The sequence below is a fragment of the Amphiura filiformis genome, unplaced genomic scaffold (genome assembly GCF_039555335.1).
Source record: "Amphiura filiformis unplaced genomic scaffold, Afil_fr2py scaffold_25, whole genome shotgun sequence".
Classification (NCBI taxonomy): Eukaryota; Metazoa; Echinodermata; class Ophiuroidea; order Amphilepidida; family Amphiuridae; genus Amphiura; species Amphiura filiformis.
In genome coordinates, this window is record NW_027305489.1 from 1222567 (window position 1) to 1243936 (window position 21370).

At 37.2% G+C, this 21370-nt stretch overlaps 2 protein-coding genes across 2 annotated transcripts in view; both read left to right on the forward strand.

The window, feature by feature from the left end:
* The window catches only part of LOC140143636 (probable ATP-dependent DNA helicase HFM1), a 46844-nt gene extending 33537 nt beyond the window's left edge, over positions 1–13307 (forward strand). The window contains 13 exon segments of the mRNA XM_072165452.1: positions 381–464; positions 2468–2559; positions 2975–3035; positions 3038–3128; positions 3624–3721; positions 5041–5255; positions 5709–5792; positions 7108–7265; positions 8117–8220; positions 8695–8886; positions 10110–10247; positions 12264–12436; positions 13293–13307. Coding sequence (XP_072021553.1) covers positions 381–464; positions 2468–2559; positions 2975–3035; positions 3038–3128; positions 3624–3721; positions 5041–5255; positions 5709–5792; positions 7108–7265; positions 8117–8220; positions 8695–8886; positions 10110–10247; positions 12264–12436; positions 13293–13307 — 1505 coding nt within the window.
* A 1501-nt stretch (positions 13308–14808) lies between these two features.
* LOC140143637 (uncharacterized) lies at positions 14809–18816 on the forward strand. The gene is made up of 6 exons (XM_072165453.1): positions 14809–14821; positions 15015–15216; positions 15349–15691; positions 15897–16184; positions 18053–18198; positions 18756–18816. The coding sequence occupies exons 1-6, from the start codon at positions 14809–14811 to the stop codon at positions 18814–18816; spliced, it is 1053 nt and encodes a 350-aa protein (XP_072021554.1).
* Positions 18817–21370: the final 2554 nt, after the last annotated feature.

Consider the following 21370-nt stretch of genomic DNA (forward strand, 5'->3'; position numbering starts at 1 on the left):
ATCAAGACTTTGGGTGTTGTAGTTTTGTCAAAATCCGTGATTTTGAATAAACCGGCTCAATCAGCGTTTTATTATTACGGTGGAAATATTAGTCGAACGCGTATGTGTTGTTCATAACACAGTACTGCGTACATGGCGTAAGCGGAACACACACACACGCCAGAGGATCGTACTGTATTACAACCGCCGGAGTAACATGCATTAGCGCTATTAGTAAATTCCGATTTTCTTTGTTTTACCTCACTTGTTCGGCTCAAAATTAAAAGGGGACATATCTGACAGTAAAAGCTAACATTTTATGGAAAATAAATACTAATCTATTTTTAAAGAAATGTTATAATATGGCTTTAACTTCTATACAAATATGTTTGTCTCTTTAGACATGTGTATCAAGGATCTGAATCTACTTGCTCAATACAAATTGGTTCATATGGATGGTGAAACCATGGACTTGAAACCCACAGGTAAGTCATCATCATCATCAGCAGCAGTGGTGTGCGCAGCACATTGAAAGTGGGGGGGCAGGTTGTTCAATTTCCCCGAATGGAGTTTGATTAGGAGTGTAAACGAGCGGAATGACTGATTTCCCCCGAATTAGTTTTCCCCCTACCCCCCCCCCTTTGCGCATGCCACTGAGCAGCAGCACCATAATAATCTTCATCATCAGCACATTACCATCGTCATCTTCATCATTAACAGCTAGCAGCATCATCATAATTATCTTCATTTCCATCTTCAGCATAACCAACGTCGGTTGTTTTTTGTCTGTTTGGTGTTGTTTGACTGCTATGTGCACAGTGATTTTCATCACTTCCAGTGTACTGTTTTCCTGACACTTTTATGGGCTCTGAATTGGCAATTTTGGCCATCAAACTTTGCCCGCTTTTGTGCCTACACTGGATGTTTGGTTTAGCGTGTCTGTTTATATGCACAGTGATTTTCATCACTGCTCTAGTGCACTTTTATATTACCATTGATCCTTGTTGTTTTTGAAAGTTCGCACTTCTGTGGGCCTTGAACTGGTAATTTTGGTGATCAAACTGTTTTTGTCCCCCGCGTACTGTCCAGTCTGCATTTTACTTGTTTCCCCACATCAAGTTGGTGTACCATATTCATTCCAATAAGCACCCATGGCGCTTAACAAAGTCATTTTGGGTGAGCGCTTATTTTTTTACCTCATTTACCTTTAGGCCTTTTTTCATGAGGGGCGTTTATTAGAGACAAATTTACGTATGTTATAAAAGGGTCCAGCGATGTTCTAGTAGCTTTTCTGATGCAGAAAATGTATTCCAAGTTTACGCAGGACTTGTAGTCCTGCAGCTATTTCACTGTATCGACATCTATCTGTCACTTCAACATTAATGGTAACCTTTGCCAACTTGAAAATACACTGGGTGGGCGCTTATTGGGGCACGGGCGCTTATTGGAACGTATACGGTATCTTGCTTTTTTCTTTCATCTTGTTGTTGTCATCACCATCATCAATGTCATCATCACTAGTATCATCGCCAACATCAACATCATCATCATCATCATCATTATCATCATCATCCCAATACCATCTTCAGCATTACAATTGTCATCAATATCATCACCATCATTGTCATAATCATTGTCATCATCATCATTGTTATTCAGGGTCTGACTGCAAATCAGGACAGCCAACTAATTTCATCCAGTAATATCACTATAATCACGATGTGGTTGGTCACATTGTTTTTCATGGTCTTCTTTGTTTTAGCCAATAGGTTTGGGGCCCGTATAATTAACAAGAAAATGTCACATTTTTAATATTATTTGTATCGGGTTGCTCAGTATAGTCAACACAAATGTACTATTCCCTAGGTGCAGCTGACATAACTGGAGTGGTGTGTTTGCAAATCCTGTCATCATACACACGACCAGTGGCGTAGCGTGGGTCATCATATGGGGGGGGGGGACCGACCATGATTGGGGGCACCAAGTCTGATTGGGCGGGCACAAGCCATTTTTTGGCCATTTTCCTATGGGATTTTTAACAATTTCAGACCGATTGGGGGGCACATGCCCCTATGAATCTACACTACTGCACACGGCTGTCCAGACAGCCACATACACATTACCACATACAATTCGCAAAAACAAGATTAGATAGACAAAAATCAGAAAATACAAATATAAATATTACTCAGAGGTAAACCAGAAGCTGTCCCAAATGTATGAATTATAGTCTTGTCTCATCATCTCAAAAATCTACAGGTCTGCTATGCCAGCATTGTTGAATATTTACTGGCCCGAAACGAAACCCACTAGCGTAGGGTCACCAGGCCATCATTTTGATGCAACCATGTTGTTATTGCCACACTACTGAGTACTGACTAGAGTGTTTCCTTAATTACTTTTCCTATATTATATATTAAACTTTGTGTTTATTAAGACAGTCAAAAAGCCAATATTTACCTCATTTTTATGTTATTCTATTTGACAGAGACAGGACGCCTTATGGCCAGATACTGTATTGCATTTAATACCATGCAAAGATTCAGCAAAATCACAGGAACAGAAACAGTGGAAGAACTGGTAATGTTTTTAGTTAAAGTGTGCAAGTTTCAAGACTTTCGAAGAGTGTAGCCATGTTTAGTAAAATATTGTATAACACATTACAAAACATGCATAAATTTAAGGTTGATCTTAATCCTGGAATTACGGAAAATTTGGGTCTCATAACTGCTAAATTGTTCCTCTAAAGTATAAAAAATAACCATGTTTAGAATGGAAAAGACTTGACAATTCCATCTGTGAGATCAAATTTGGTCAAAAATGCTCACTTTGGAGAAAATACCAACGTTTTTGGGCCATAAGTTTAGACAGTCAAGATGACCATACTTGGGTTCTCAAAATCATTTCTTTATGATTTCTCCTTCCTCTCTGGAAGGTTTTATAGTTTCACTGGTAAATCTAAGTGAAGGTGGGTGTCCTTTTTTTAACATCCTAGATCTTCATGTTGGCTGACTGCAAGGAGTTTGCTGATATACAGCTGAGAGTAAATGAAAGACGACACTCAACATTCTAAACAAAGACAAGAATAGAGTGACAATCAGATACCCTATGAATGGGAAGATTAAGACTACACCTATGAAAGTCAATTGGTAAGTACAGGCTACAATCAAGGGTAAAACTCTTGCAGGGGGGAAATAAAACTGTCCATTCTGATGATGCCTGCTGACCATGATAGGCGAAACCGTCAATAGTGAGTTAAATTTTGGTTTTGTTTAAAAGAAATCATTTATATAGAGACTCAAGTAGCACTTTCAGGCACTTAAATTTATATTGGTCATAAATGGAAGAAAACTTGTTTAGAGAAGGAGTGCTATTTCAATTTTAAAAGTTCCAGTATTTTATTGTTTTTAGCAAAATGTGCAAAAATATATGTTCCAGATTAGCGAGCAAATTTACCTTATTTTGAACAGAAATAATTGCGAAGTCCGGAAAAGTTTATTTTTCGACAAATTTTGTATTTTTGGGTTAAGTTTTTCATATTCCATCAACTTATCCCCACCCAATTCAAAATCAAGAGCCCTACCCCCCTGGACAGAGAGCATTGAGCCTCTAACTTGTGACTAATATTTGACCTTTTGTTGCAGCCTTATTCAAGCTACATTTGGATGTCTACCAATCCAGGACTTTCCACTCTCGCAGGATTGTGTCAAGATTTTCAGAGTTGGACAAAGAACAACAAGATGTAAGTTTGCCTATCAAAATACAGACCGCAAAAGAATTAAGGTGCCAGTTATTTTCATCCCTGTATATCCTAAACAAAGACATTACATATATGTCATGATTAGAACCAGCAGCCAATAGCTGCATCTTTTAGCTCAAATTTTTAACTCATTTCAAGGCAGATGCAAATTCAAAATGTGCAGGTTGCTCCATATTGGATGCTCTGTTGATTTATACACAAAATGTTCTTGAACAACAAAACTAGTGACATGCTTTTTTATTGAGTAGAACATTAAAACGCACAGCAAAAGGGTACATGTATTGGTTGTTAATTTTGACAAATCTGTTTTCATTTAGGATATACAGAGGTGAACATAACTGGTACCTTAATTCTTTTGCAGTCTGTACTTTATAATTAAAACCCCTCTCTAAAATGCCCCACTATTTTTAACCATAAATGCTGTAAAAATACCATAGAGTATCCATATTTTCAAACATTGATTGCCTATTTCACAATATCCATGTGTGTGAATTTGAAATAAATTTAACCTGAATCTGTGTGTCCAATGTTATTGACATTGTTTACAGTATTTACAGAAATTCCTTATTGTTTATGGATTACCCCAACACCCCCTGACAGTACTAGCAATGTTTTAATGGATATTAGTGCTGTAAAATTAACGCCCCCTTTTGAAAAAAAAAAAAAAAAACTCCATAAGGACTTTAATTTGACAGAACACAGTTTTGATTGTGTTCTTCCTGTTTGCATTGATCAAGAACAAGTATAGTAGAGAGTTTTGTGTAGAAACATGACTTGGAAGTAAGGTCTTCACTTATTAGAACAAATGAGCACCTTAAGGGATGGCTACAAACCCAACCGCCATGTTTGTGAGGTGTGAAACAGTTGCTAATATGCGAAAACCTCTATCCATTAGGGATTTTTTTTTTGCCTACAAAAATGGCTGATTTGACAGTTTTTGACAATATTTTTCAAATCAGGACCTGTGTTTAGGGATTTTTTTCTCAAGTCGGCACCCATGTTTAGGGTTTTCTTGCAAAAAAGCGACCCAGTAGAGTGGCACATCCCCTTACACCTTACCATTGAGATATGAACTAGGGATCTTCATTGGCTATTCCAGTTGAAATTCATACACCCCATGGAAGACATGACCAGCCTACACAGGTGGTGTAGATTTCAAATGGAGTCACCCATTCAGGTAACCCTATTTGAAATTCACACTCCTGTGTGGGTCATGTCTTCCATAGGGGGTGTATAAATTTAAAGTGGAATTGCCAGTAAGCCAATTTCAGCACGTCTTCAAATTTCTCTTCATAACACAGGTCTTATGGAGTTCTTACAGCAGCGTACCGACTTCAAAGCATACCTCAATGCTAGCATTATTGCCAAATGTTTCCGTGCAAGGCTATGGGAAAACTCAAAGTTTGTTGCTAGACAGATTGACAAGATTGGACCTGCCCTAGCTATGGCGCTAGTGAATGCTGGGATTGTGTCATTTCACAAAATAGAGGACACCAACCCAAGAGAACTTGAACTGGTATGTGTTTCTTTGTCTTAAGAAAATCAATATAGGTGTGCTCACTGGAATCTTTCCCAATTTTTGTGTCGCCTTAAAACATTGATCAAGGAGACACTATGGTATTCAGCAAGGTCCTTCAGTGGTGAGTGGTGTCCAACTGCTATTTTTGATTATTGCTTTAAAAAAAACTAGGCCATATGAGCGTTGCTCACACAGCTTGATCGGTGAATGAAGTGCCGATGTGATGATGATGTGATTTAGTAAGTCAATCAGAACACCACTAATGTTCTAACAATCAAGCCCAAAGACTTGTACAGAGACTTTTTTAAGGTTATGCATTTAATTTTTGGAAAATACATTTACCAATATCTTTTATACCAAGTTATCAAAATGAACATAAAATATTGAAAATTATGAGCAAACTCATATCCTGTATCTATTCAAAATTTTTAATGCTTATTTTATTTATAGATTGTGAATAGACATCCACCATTTGGAAATCAGATCCAAGATGCAGTTATCCACCTGCCTAAATATGATGTCTCCATTGAACAGGTAGGTTCAAAGGCGTTACGGTTATTCTGAAGGGTTGCCCTGAGGGGGCAAAGAAAAAATTCCTGGTAGGAATCATTTTGGCCATGTTCTACTGTGATAAGTGCTGGCTGTGACTTTTGTGGCCCAAAATAAAGGTGAAATTTGGTGTTAACCAGACCAATTTGTGCCAAAGTAAAGGTGAAATTTTGTGTTTACAGGGCCCATTTTCCATTTTACACTTTGTGGTGTTAAAATTTTCTTTTTTTTTTTTTTTTTAGGGGGATTACAATTTTCTTTGGGGATTGAGTTAGATAACCAACTCAGGGTGGTTCAACCCTTAACCCTCCTTCTGCAAAGACCACTGCCTCACAGTAGGCTTGTTCAGACCATCGCTTGTAAAGTCGCTTGTAACTACATTCGAATGTAAACTTGGATGTAGTGCCCATCTAAACGCACGCGCATGTTGCTACATGCAAGTTACAAGTGACCATTTTACAGGTAAGATATCTTACATGTAGCGAGCTACATTCGAATGTAAGGCCAGTGTGAACAAGACTTGTATGTAAACTCGCATGTAAGCATGACCTTGATGACCCAATCCTATTCTGATTGTGCATAATCATGGCATAATTTACCAGTGAAGGTCACTCTTACTTTTGAGTTGGCTTACAAGTAAGTCCGGTGTGGACACACACTCACTTGTAGCATAATTTAATTGCTGGCTCGCTTGTAAGTTACATTCAAAAATAGGCTACCGCCTAAACACACCTTATGATTATGAGTGTCCATGAACTCCCTATAAAGCTGGTGCCTTATCCATATCAAACCATAGATGGTGTGGGGGTGGCAATATTAATATACAAATGTGATGCAATCAAGCCAAATGATTGAGTCATTTGTCAAACAAAATCAAAATTCAGTTTTCAATTTCATTTTATGTGTCATTTTTAGAGCTTTATTTCTTTGAAAACTCTTATAATGTTGCTCAGAACAATAAAATACAAAGGTAGTTGAAGACTATTCATAACCTCACAAACATGCGTGGGTGTGAACTGTGATCCAATCATGTTTTTATTATTTTTAAGCACACAGACCCAAATAGAGGTTATTAATAATTCATAATTGACCGAAAAGTTGCATATCGCTTTCTAATCCGCAAAACAAGCATGCATAATCACAGCGAGTAAACCTGCCCGGGAAACCTGCATACTTGTTGATTGCATATGACCTAAAATCAGACAGGACACAGTTCTTATAGTCTAATTAATGGCTTTATCTCGAAATCAATATTAACGACAAACAACTCATTTAGGTTGATATTTTTCACCCAATGCAGGTAAACAAGTACCAAGCAATGAGTGCCGAGGTCCTTGTGACAGTCAGTATCATGAATCAAGATACCTTATTGCAGAAACAAACGGCCAAGACTAACCATGGTTGTATGCTTATCATAGGGGACGCAGATAATCACATTGTTGCCAAACAGAGAATAATGTAAGTTATTGTGCCTTACTCATAACCTCCGCCTGTTACACCACAAGTGTATCCTAATCAAAGTGCTTGTTAGATGATGTACGCACACAGACGCAGATGTTTATGGATCTTGTCACTTCCATGTGTGACGTAGCGGCATATTTTTTATTTGGATTGGCATATTTGGGGGAGTGTGTTGCACCGGCTCCCAACACACCCCAAATTCACCAACAGGCAAATCCCGGTGCTTTGTATGCAGAGAATTCTTGCATATTCACAAGGGCTGATCGTTTGATCGACTATGTCCAACAAATTATGCGTGTGTTGCATGCTTTAACGTTCACGCAAGAGGGCGATGTGAATATTTACATTTTCGCAATAGACTGTAAAAACAAGGTTACCTATAGTACCTAAGGTACTATGTGCATAGAAGCTTTGTATGTCGCACTCCTTGGAATGATTAGCCCTCATTAGATGATGCTTAGACTTTATCAGTTGGTGAATGGTCTGTATCATGCTACCACAAAATGAGCGTAAAGTTGCAAGTTGGTAGTTGACTATTTGAGAAGATATCTTACACATTTCTTCCATTTCAATAATCTCTACTGATTTGCTATCCAGTGCATCATACCAACATGAGTCGATAGTGACAAAAGGTACATCAATGAACAGAGCACATCCAGAGATTGCAAATTATGTTTATTTCTTGACTATCGACCCATGTTTAGCCAATCTATACTCAACATGAAAACAAAGGGAATCTGTACAAAGTGATAGGATTGTTACTTGATGTGGGGGATGCATCATGTTACAAAAAAGGGTGATATATAAATAACACATTATGTTATGACTATCTGTCTGTCAATCTATAGGGATTCCCAGATACTGAAGTCTGGACCATGGACAAGAAGAATTGATGTAAAGAGAGCAACCAAAGGAGAAGAACTTAGTGTCAATCTCATCAGCCAAGAATATGGTAAGAAAATAGAATGTGTTACTCTTCTTTTCTCTTGTTTTGTCTTTTCTCTTCTCCTTCTCCCTCTCCCTCTCCCTCACCCCTCCCTCCTCCCTCCCTCCTCTCCTCTCTCCTCCTCCTCTCCTCTCCTCTCCTCCCTTCTTCCCCTCCCCCCTTCCCTTCCCTTCTCTCTTCCCATCTCCTTCTCCTTCTACATCTCCTTCTTCTTCTCCTTCTCCTTCTCCTTCTCCTTCTCCTTCTCCTTCTCCTTCTCCTTCTCCTTCTCCTCCTTCTCCTACTCCTTTCACTCCTTTCTCTTTCTCTCTTTATTGACTGACTGACTGACTGAAGTCACCCATTCAGGTAATGAATATTATCATGAATTCAACATAATACGAATGCCGAATGGTAAGTTATTCAGTCTTCCTACAAAGATAACACAAAATTAATAGAGGACAAAGGATTTAGTCGATTTATCTTATTCATTGTATCTAGTTGGTTTAGATGTACAGAGCTCCTATACACCATTCTACTCAGGACCAAAACATCTCAGAGCTTCATCAAGTGTAGAAGTACCAATCTCTACAGCAGCATCCAAATACAACACACCAAGCAGGCAGTCTACCAAATACGGCACCACTCCCGGACAGCATCAATCGCTTAGATTTGAATCACCAGTTGATGCAGGTGAGTGCAACAAACTTAACCCCATGAGAACTACCTGCTGATTGGCCAAAATGAATATTGTGTCCAATTTTGAACCAATCAAAGAGGGTATTAATAAGATCATCTGCAAATGCAAGTTTGACCATAAATAGTTTAAAGCCTAGTCATAATTGGCAATTGAAATGAGCATTTGAAGTTATCAACCAATCAGAAATGCTGTTAGATGACCAGTAGTATCCAGGGGGTTAACTCACCTTCACTCTTACATTTAGAGCCCAGGGGCCACTCATATTTCCAGTTGTATATTACCCACATTTAAGGACTGTTAAAAGTACCCAAAGCAAACAGGGTGTATGTAGGAATGAGGGTGCAGTTGTATTGGGACAAGGTGGGGTATCTGCTAAAATTGTGTGTAGCAGCAACTTGATTTGATTTCCTGTTTTTGATATATAACACAAAAACTTAAATTTAGATGTAATATTTACATGTGGAAGCTTAGAGCTTATGAATCGTGAAATGCCAGTTAAGTTAGGAAATGTTTTCAGTGACTGCTCCCTGAATAAACCAATTTCTTTATCAACAATTTTATTATGCTTCTAAAGCAGATGGTCTACTCCCACATTGTGTACAATATGAATTTCATACAACATTCTGTTGTTGAGTTATGAGATAAAAACTAAATTTTGATGAAATATTGTGCATTCGGCACAGACAATCCTGGAAAAAGGGTCTTTTGGTGTATCTCTGCCCCTGCTCCCCTAGTGGCGGCGCCATGGGGGGCATGAGGGGGCAAATTACCTCAGTCGGAACTCTTGCCCGCCCCCCTTGTCCCCCAGTAAAAACCCCAAATTACGAAAATTTCACCTTTCTGCAATAATTCTATAAAATTTGTTGATTTTGCCCCCCCAAAAAAAATTCACTTTGCCCCCTCAATGCCCCTGGGAATGCCCCCCGGAAAGAAATTCCTAGCGCCGCCACTGAGCTCCCCCAATTCAATGTTGAAAGTACACATGTTGTCGGTAGGTCCCTGAGACCCTATCCATCATTGAAAGATGGGGAGTGGGGAAGGGTGAGATACAGGGAGAGTCTGTGCTTCACATACATTGAATGAATGTTTCACTTGCCTATCCAATTTTGATAGGGCAAATATTTCAATTGTTTGTTATACAAGTTTGCCAATTATTTTTGACATAAAATGTCATTGTTATAATTATATTCTAATACAGTATTATTTGTTTCAACAGCAAATAGATCACCAGATGAAATATCAGATTATTTCACCGGGCGTAAACCATGCAGTCATCGCTGCACAAACAAGGATACATGTGCTCATGAATGCTGCAAGTTTGGTGTGATTATCAAGCCACCTACAATGCCTAGAGGTTGGTAATTATTTGGTGTACCTGTCAGGCACCCGTGGTGTAACTAGGATATTTTCAGGGGGAGAGGGGCAAGGTGACTTTCAAAGAGAGGGGGAGGAATTTATTGGGCTATTTCAGTTGAAATTCATACACCCCTATAGAAGATTTAACTTTAATTATCAGGAAGTGTGAATTTTAAATGGGGTTACCTGAATGGGTGACTCTATTTGAAACCTACACCCCTATGTGAGAGATTAAGATCATGTCTTCCATATGGCTGTATTGATTTCAACTAGAATAGCTTATTGTATCTGGCAGGTACGTATAGTCACAAATTTGGGCAATCCCGACTTTTTGACCACCCGAGCTCTATAAGGACTAAATTTTCACTTTTGCATCAAGGTTTAGTTTTGCATCATTGTTAAACACTTCATTGTGCAGATAGTATCCATTTTCCAATACTTATACACACTGCCCACACAATAGAATGTGACAAAATGTGCTCAAAGACTACTAGTTCTCTTAATGCTCGAAATATTGCTATCTTCAGAAGATAGCAATAAACTGATTATTGCTGTCTACTGAAGGAAACAATGTTGCCATCTACTGAAGATATAAACTGAATATTCCCCTCCACTGAAGATAGCAAACAATTGAATGCTACTGTCTGCTATATGCTCAAATTAACTAGGAATAAATAATCTAGGAAATATTTTACAAATATTGACTGCTATGAGGGGAGATGAGGGTCATAGTCTTGGTTTTGAGATCACCGTGGCCTATAATTTTAACCATGCCCCTAATAAAAAGCAGTCAATATTTGTTTTATATACCAAATCTTAAGATTCTTGTCATCTGCCTGATTAAAAGCATCGATTTTGGGAAGAGAAATTAATAGTTTCAATCGCGAACGGCGCAGATTACAATCTAAGTATTTCCCCGTAATTATAGTGCACGAAAACATTAACGCTTGTGTAATATCATTTTAAGCTGGGAACAAAGCACACGCTGAACTATGCCCGGGGGAATAGTTACTTTTGCAGGCATAGTCAAAACTAGCTTTTAACCAATCAGATGGCGGGAATCTTTAGATGAGGTATATAAACTTTTCTAAGACACAGGTAATTTTCATAAAAAATTTTATTCAGAAGAATAGCGAAGGTTTACATGTATGAGACAATGTCAGAACAATCATTTTCAGAAAAGTGTTTGAATCACATGTGAAATTTGCACCAAAGTACTGTTATATTCATCAGCAAGTGGAAGGATAACCCTTGACCTACATCCCTGGGATTTTTTTCAGGCACGCCCACTATATCCTTATATGGTATGTGAAACTAAAAATATGATTGGATGGTGGGAACATATGTGAAGGACGCCATATGTAAATGACTTTCCTGACCGAATTACCCGAGTAATTGTGCACACACACAGCATGCGTGATTATCGATTAATTTGCTCCTCTGTTTGTTTTGCTGTTGTCTAAATTAATAGATGCAAATGCAAGAAACTACATTAAGAGCATCTGTTATCTTGCATTTCCTTGTTTATTTATTTGTTTCTTACAATCTAAAAATGATGATGCCAATTTTCTGTTATATCTCGGGATTTTTTATTCACGTTTTTCCATCAGGTTATAGAAACACAAATTGATCATGCAACATTCGCTTTGACATAGAGATGAATGGGTGTCGCTATGCAAATTATATTAATATTTGAAATATATCTGTTTGTTTACACCAGGATTTATGTTTAGCCTGGTTGGTTGTGAAAGTTTAATTTGGTAAAAAGTGGTCCAAAAGTCGGAATCACCCAAATTTGAGATTGGTCTGATCACCAATATAATGATATTGAGTGCAAAGTGTAAGCACAAATGAATTGGGCAATGAATGGGGGTTCCTGGTGGGTCAGTTATATTAAACTATAATCCATTCTAGAGGGTCAAATTGAAATTGTGGGTTGGGGGAAAAATCCAGAAAATTTGGCCCATGATAATGGGGTTTTTACATATTTTTTTATTCTTATCTATAATTTCAGGAGATGACAAGAGCAAAAAAACTTCACTACCCCAGCTACAGCTGCAAAGTACTGCAACACGAGGGCATCAAGATATCAGCAGTACGAATGGCAAATTGGATGGTTATATCTCACAGTTACATGCAAAGACACATGGTATGCCATCAACACCTGCAGCTCTCAAAAGAATAAAGGTTAGTTCTAGAAAGCGGCTGAAAATATTTTGGATCAAGAAATGATTGAAAACTGACTCTATACTTTGTTTAACTTATAATTGGCGACAACTATTCAATATTTGAGACTTAAATAAAGTCAATAAAGTCCCTGCGTACACTCTTGTAAATTAACATAAGCGCTTGCCAGTCACACATTACTCAAAGCGCCAACTAGTACAGGTGCTTCACGCTGATTGTATACCAATCCACAAGTATGATTGCAGTAAAGTTGTTTTCTTTAAACTTCCGTGGTCGGGGTACGCGCTGGTGAATTGCGATCGCGTAAAAGTGACAAGGCCGCCTAATACACACCGAACAGACAACCAATGGGTCAACCGACTTGTTGTCAAGTGCATTGATCAGCCAATCAGCGTGATTGCTTATTTTTTCTGTGTGTACGCTCGTAGACGCTTGGCGCACAGCTCGGACCACGGAAGTTTAAAGAAATTAACTTTAGTGTAACTCATTACTCAGGGTCTTTCTTTTTATTTTCCTACTTTATTAATGGCCACCGCTTATTAATTTCAGAGAATAGCAGGAAATTGAGAGGCAGCCTTTCTTGCGCGCAATGGGTTGGTCTTATGCCTAGTCAGAGAATAAACAATAGGAATACTTGCTTTTACTATCCTCTACCGTGTGACAACAGGCAGGTCCACTGGATATTTTGAAAATTGAGCCGGCATCCACTACAATAAAATATTGGACCTACTTGAGGATAATAGAAAGAAAAATTCATATCATTTATTCTCATTCTTAGTCAGTTGAATATTATTTTAATCAGTTGAATATTATTTTAATAATTATAAACTATTTTATTTGAATTATATTGAAACAGATTATAGAGAGGTAAATAAGTACAAGATAAACTACGTTTGAAACAGATATGAATAGAAGTTGATGTTAATAAAGAAACATAATATTGATTGATTGATGAATTGATCCCAAAGGCAAATCAAGATGACAAGGGGGACGCCAACTTACAGAAATTTGCTTACACTCCAAGAGAATCTCTACTACGATCAAATCAACCACCTGCTACATCACTAAGTGTGACCACGCCCAAGATACCAGCCACGCCTTCTGGTAGAGGTTGGGAACACCTGGATCTCTATCATCAGCAAAGACATCAACAGCAGTTCCATGAGGAGGAGAATTTTGACGTTGATGGTAAGTCCCAGCAGCGTAGCAGGGTCACTGAGCCAAGGGGAGGAAAATTTCCAAATCGTCCTGCTGACCTGCTTATAGATGTATTTATCAGGACAAATCTGCACAAAGCTTGTAAAAAATTTGTAATATTAACGCTAAAATGGGTCAATATTAGGACAATTTTGGCATAAAACTGGACCAAAGTAAGATGGAAATTACGACCTTTGGTCAATTTTGTTACAGTATTTTGAGCCAGGAGGAACAACTTCCACCTCCCCCAGTTGGTATGTCCCTTATGTGGGAGAATTGAACTAAGACCGATAGCCTATGTCACATAATGTTAATGCTCTGTGTGCTAGCCATAGGCTTTAAAAAAAAATCATCCCAAGTTTTGAGATATTTTCTCAAAATATCAAAAGCTATTTTAAGAACCACTGAACCAATTCTAGGCTTGTTTGTACTCATTTTAAAGGATATCTCTGGCAATCACAACATTATGACTTATATGTTAGAAAAATAATTTTCAATCACGAATCACATGATTTTATTCAAAACAAACTCATATTGACCATACCTCATATTGACCACCATTGATTTGATAATTAATTTTCTATTATATAAGGCATAATGTTGTGATTGCAGGAGTCATCCTTTAATGTATTTTTCAAGCTGATTCCAAATATGGTCATGAAAATTTACAATTCTGAAATTGTTTGGTTAATTTTTTTTTAATTTGTCGTCTGCAGAGTCCAAAAAGAACCATGCAGTTGACACCAGTATGGACAGAGGTAAGGAGTATGCTGAGCATGAACCAGACATTGACATAGGGAAGTGTGATAATATCTTGCCTACGTTTGATGTTGATTGGAGTGACATATTACAAGGGGAAGGAGATGTTCACATAGACCAACAAGGTATGTTACTCTAACAATGGGCTATTTCAATTGAAATCCATATACCTCCAATGGAAGACATGGTCTTAATCTCTTACACAGGGGGTGTAGATTTCAGATGGAGTAACCCATTTAGGAATCCCATTTCAAATTCACACTCCCTGCATGGAAGGTTTATTGGATCAGAAATAAGAACCTTTTGATTGATTTTATTCTACCGATCCTGTTGAATTTGTTCCACCAGGTTAATGTCATGTGTTCCATAAAGGGGTATATGGATTTCAACTGGAATAGCCCAATGCTTTTCTCCTTATGTACCACAAGAGTGAGCCAGAACTGAGATCCTGTGCTCGGGGGCTGACAGGAAAAAGGTGGTACGAGTATGTGAGTTGGTCAAGGGTCTCATTTTCAGGCTCTCTGGCAGTTCCAAAAGCCTCCAGTTACAGATCGTGTATCTGGACCATATAGAGATCCCAACCCAAATCTACACCTGTTTATTATTTGTTTTGTTTCATCAGAAGAGTGTAGATCACAGAGCAACAACATCATCCAACAGCAAAATGTGAGCACATCATCATTTAGGCATCAAGGCAAGGTTTTTGCCTGGAAATCACCCGTAAGAGACAAAACATCTAGAGTTCAACCCCCAGCTTCATCCTTTGTAGCTGTAGATGGAGACAGTGATGATGACAGAAGGAATACTTCAATTAGTAATACAAGGTATGTCATTCCATCATCACTTATCATCTCAGCATCTCCGACGACATCATCATTATGATCTTATTCTTTTCTGTCATTTTCTTTTCCCCTGCAAATCTATTCAATGATGCTTAGAAACCTGTACATTTTCAGAACCAAAGAACAGCAATCTTATAGCAAGAGTGACTTCACATCAGCAAGACATGTGATGCTAAACCAGATGTCTAGTATGCCCAGACCAAACCAAGCGTCATCACAGAAGATGCTACCATCGTCATACCAGAAGATGCAACCATCATCATCATCACAGAAGATGCCTGCATCATACCAGAAGACCAGCATACCCAGATCAAACCAAGCATCATTACTGAAGATGCCACCATCATCATACCAACAGATGCCTGCATCATACCAGAAGATACCTGCATCATCATACCAACCACTTTATACTCAGCCTCAGAAGATGTCTTCAACTCACTATGGACATCAGGGTCAGGTAAGCTGTCTAATATATTTGTATAGGATATTTTTGCAGGGTTGCGGAATTTCCAAAATGTAGACCCCCCCAATGCTTACATGCATCCCAACCTGCATTTTTCAGGCTATTTTGAGTTATCATGAAAAGTGGTCTCTTTGTTAAGTTATATTTGTAATTTGGACCTTCTTTAATTTAATACTATAATTTTCATAATCATTTTCAGCTACCTTCATACCAAGCATCCTATCCTCAATACTCCAAACCAGACATGCCTTTGTCAGTAAGCCAGCAATGGAACACAACAACACCAAGAGAGAGCCCAGAAATCTTAAGCGTTAACAGCTCACCAATGAGTCTAAAGTCTCCTGCGGTAATAGTGCTTTCTGATGATGGTGGTGATGTAGAGAGTGTACATAGTGCAGGGTTTAGTGTTGTATCAAGCATGTCTAGTCCAGATGATATAATGATGAAATCTGTGGAAGCTGAAGAAGCTAAATATAGTCAGGAGCAGGTGAGATTATATGCATATTAATAAGCTCATTTGCATATTGATGGTGGTGATTCTAAATATAGTCAGGAGTTGGTTAGATTATAATGCATATTAATAAGATCATTTGCATATTGATGGTGGTGATGCTAAATATAGTCAGGAGCAGGTGAGATTATATGCATATTAAAAAGTTCATTTGCATATGAGGGTGGTGATGCTAAATATAGTCAGGAGCAGGTGAGGTTATATGCATATTAATAAGAACATTGCATATTGATATAGTCGGGAGCAGGTGAGATCATGCATATTATTAAGATCATTTGCATGTTGATGGTGGTGATCAAATGATGGTACGTAGGCATGATATTTTGTACATTTCAATATTTGCATGCTAAAACAGTTTATTGAATTGGTTTGTATTGACCTAAGTTTCTATTCTGCTCTTCATAGTGTGCATTTATGAATTTGTCAGGATTTTTTATGGGGGGCAAAATCTGAATTTTTTTCCCCCAACAAGGTTCTGACTAGGGAGGATGCAAATGCCCCACTATGGCAACACCACTCATCAAACATGATTATAAACTTAACTCTGTTTTAGCATATTCAAAAAATGATTGAATATAACTCCCATGATATATATTTGAATGTAATATACATCAATCAATGCCAAATATAGTGTCACCAAGAGTGGACCAAAATGTCGTAATGTTCAACTACTGATCGCATGCACAAACTGACGACACATTCCATTTTCAAAAAGCACGGATATTGTATAATTAGTAGGGAGAATGTAATGTCCATATCATATTATTTGTTGGTTCACAACAAGTTTTGTAGTGATGTAGAATTTGTAGATGCATATTTTCACTTTTGAATCACACAAATAAAGTTAGTCACTCAGACTCAGAGCGTACATGCACGTTCGGACGTTCACAAGGGCTGTCTATCGGCATGCTTGGCGCAAAAAAGCATTGGCATTGCTACCAAGCTTAATGTAAACCAAAGAATAGTAGTTGCATCTCTAGCAGCAGCGGTGCCAGGATTTTTTCAGGGGCATGGGTGGGGGCAAAGTAAATTTCAACAAATTTTGTGAAAAATTGATGCAAAAGCATGGATAAATGCTGTATTATTATTATTATTATACAACCCCATCTCATCTTGTAACTAAGCCCTGGCATGATTCCATGTAGATGTAGCAGGTGTTGACTGAAGACAAGTTTTAAATTTGTTTAAAAATTCAACAATTTTAGAATTGTAAATTTTCATGACCAAATTTGGAATCAGCATGAAAAATATATAAAAATGAGTACAAACAAGCCTAATATTGGTTCAGTGGTTCTTAAAGGAAGTCTCCGGCAATCACAACATTATTCCTTTTATGTCAGAAAAATAATTATCAAGCACGAATCACATGGTTTTATTTAAAACAAACTCATAGTGACCATAAAAACGAATAAAAACACCTGTTTCTCAACACGCGATATTCAAAATTCCCGGGCGCCGAGTGCAATGACGTCCCAGTAATACAATGAAGGCTGACGACAATTGAACACAAATAACCATTACGTCATTGCACTTAGACAATTTTGGCGCAGGAATTTTGAATATCGCATGTTGAGAGCTGACTGTTTTTATTCGTTTTTATGGTCAATATGAGTTTGTTTTAAATAAAACAATGTGATTCGTGCTTGATAATTATTTTTTAACATATAAGGCATAATGTTATGATTGCCAGAGCCTTTAAGATAACTCTTAAAATTTTTGAAATATTTCAAAACTTGGACTTTTTACGTTGAAGCAGAGAATTAATCTTATGGCTATAAATTCCCCTTCCCACACCAATTCGATTGTAATTTACATACAACCACATCCTCAATATTATCTTGCAGCTAAGCCCTGACATGATGCCCTCCAGATGTAGTGGACTCATAATCGGCCATAGTGCATCTACCAAACAGCCTTCAATTCTAAGTCAAACAAGGATGGGGAAAGATCAAACTAAAGCCAAGTCATTTTTCACAACAGAGACCAGCAGGTAAGTTGTTTTGATTATGAGCCACGAGGAAGGTAACATTTCCAAACGGATGTCTAAAATATCCCCCCGACCTTTGCACCTGCCAGATTTTTAGGAACCTAATTTGCATGCCTTAAATTGTCCAGATATATATTGCTAATAATGTAAATATTTTTACATTACCACCAGGTGCTACAAAAATGGATGCCAGAAATGGCTTGCACCACCCCCTCGTTTGAGGAATTTATTTATTCATCAGAAAAAAACCCAATATATAATACTTGGGCTTACAAGTGTATCTTTCCAAAAGGAATATGAGCCGACGAATTTTTTCGAAAATTTTAAGTAAAAGAAATTTGGAAGATATTTGGTATTCTTGAATCTCATTCCATCTGTACGATTGATTGTGTCAGTATACTTTTTGTGAAACAAGACGATTTGACAATTCTCAAAAGATGAGACTGGAAGAGCCCATTTGATTACATTTAGACATATCATTTCACTACAAAGACATTGATAAACTAATCTTTTTGTTTGTTTGTTTATTGTTTGTTTATTGTTTTCTTTTAACTTTGCAGAATAACAGAAAGTGAAGATGTGCATCAAACCTTTGACAGCATCTTCCAAGGAATATTCTAAATATACAAGTAATAACTGGACAGCTACAGTGGATGAAAACAACTGAGAAACATGAATGAAAAATCAGTACACCATTTCTCAGAGTAGATATCTTACACTTCCCATAATACATTTCTTCCATTTCAAATTTCTGTAACTGATTTGCTATCTAGTGCAACATGGGTCAATAGACCACTTGACATCACTGTTTATCAACAAAGGCGAGGGACTCGTCTATCGATATGCTCGAACGAGCCGCTACACTGTTCAATGGCTTTCCTGTACTATATGAAATGTGGCGGGCGATTTAAAATGCACGTGCCCTTAGCAGACTACGATGCGTCCGCACACTGCCGGGCAAAGAACAATTGAAATTGCCATAATGCGCGCGCATACTGCCGGGCAATGACGTCAGATGCCAAGTGGTCTATAGTGACAAAAATTACCTGAATGAACAGAGCATATCCAGATATGTTTATTAACTATCGACACAGGAGTCAGTCTATCCTCAAAATAAAAACAAAGGGAATCTGTACAAAGTATTAAATAGGAGTGTCATTTGCTGTAATGAGGTGATGCATCATGTTGCAAATGATGCTGGGAAGGGTAAGATATCTTTTCTAGCCATTTCTGGATGTGGTAAAAATGCAATCTGCCTGAGAATTAGCTCTGCTAGGGCAATAGAATTGTGTGTTATAAAATGTGAGCAGCAGGTTTCCACAATAATTTCAACTTGTGTTGTTTGAAGTTGAGTTTCAAGATATATTCCAAATGATAAAGTAAATAATAACAATGTAAATACAGTTGTAAAGTAATATATTATCTACAAAACCTTGTCGTTTGACAATTTTAATGTTATAATTACTATATGATATATATATAATAAGATGATGAAAAAAACCACCCAATTTTACTGGCCCGACCAACCCAGATTTTATTTTATTTATTTTTGCTAAAATCATGCAAAATCAGCCATTTTACTGGCCAAACTTATTGATTTTGACTGAAAATTTATGTAAAAACATTTTCAAAATATGTTTTCAAAAAATCATCCATTTTTTTGTCAGATTAATCAAGCTTACGTGATATTAATGGGTCATTTTAGCATCCAGAAAAAAACAACATCCTGACCGGCTGACCTACCCTACTTGAAAGGTCTGTCTGCCTGTAAACAGGTTTTTTTCTTTGCCTAATGGAACACAAGTAATCTGCAAACAAATTATTATATGTTATTGTGTCTAAGTTCCATTAGATTAAGTAAAATGTTGTGCATTTGACCATAGGCAGTAGAAGTGTGACCAGGGTTTTAAAACACTCAATAAGCAAACTTAAGCAAGATTTGACAGTATCAGATGCCACAGGTTTAGATTGGGCAGAGTTTTGATAATTGTGACCTGCCACAATAAAATGAGTATAAAGTCGCAAGTTGGTAGTATGCCTGTATGTCCTTTGTAAATGGGGCACAATGAGCGAAACAAAGACCACTAACTCAGAGGCCAGGGCATTTCGAAACTACCAACTTGTGACTTTAAGCTCATTTCGTGTGTGTGTGTGAAACTCGCGAAAATTTTCAATTTGAGACTATAGTCTTAATTATATTTGCTATTTGATGGGACAGTGCAAAATTGAGCAATTTTATCCTATTTGGTCCCAAAACACAGTGCTTTTGTACTAAAAAAAAGATGCACCACATCTTTTCTATTATGATTTTGAGGGGGGTCAGCCCCCTTGCAAAGTGAGAACACATTCTTTTGTTAGTCTATGTCAAATGTGTGAATAATATAAAAAAACAAATCACCGTTTCACTCTTTTTTCTGACATCTTGTAAGGAAATACTCTTGTATGTGAGGTGAGACACTGATACCTTTCCTCTCACAGACATTTTGAATTTATTTGAAGTTATTTATTGTTCTCTTGTCTTTTTATAGTGTATTTTTATCAATATTGTATTATTGCATAATATATATCATCTTTTCATGTCTTGTATGCGCATTGAGTAACCTTTTGGCAAAAATGTGGTTCTTTAAATATGTTGTAGATTATTATTCACATTTCTGGCTAACCTAAATTGTTTAAGATAGCTGTTTTAAAATTGCATTAATGTTATGTGTTGTAATTTCTTAAAGGGACATTTAGTGATTTTAATATCTCTTTAGAGTATGGCTCAATAGATAATCTTATTTTTAAATTATCATTTTATTTGGATATTGACTTTCCGAGTTACGCATAAGTGCATGTATTAACAGTGCCTCATATGTTGTAATTTCTGTCTGTCGATAGGAGAAAATAAAAATTGAATGATGCGTTTGTTAAACAAAAAGGATACACAATATGTGACCATCCAGCATAACTGAGCCCTGAAGTTGCCAATCATCATTTTTGAGATATTCAACCAAAATATTCTGCTTGAAATTAGCTTTAAAATGATGTACTTGACATTTAAAAGGGCATTTAAGTGATCCACAGCCTCATCCCCCACTTTTCTCAAAAAAAGTTGAGATTTTTATATCACTGGAAACCTCTGGCTACATAATGTTTATGTACAAAATATTTCTTGCAGATTAATTCGTTTTGT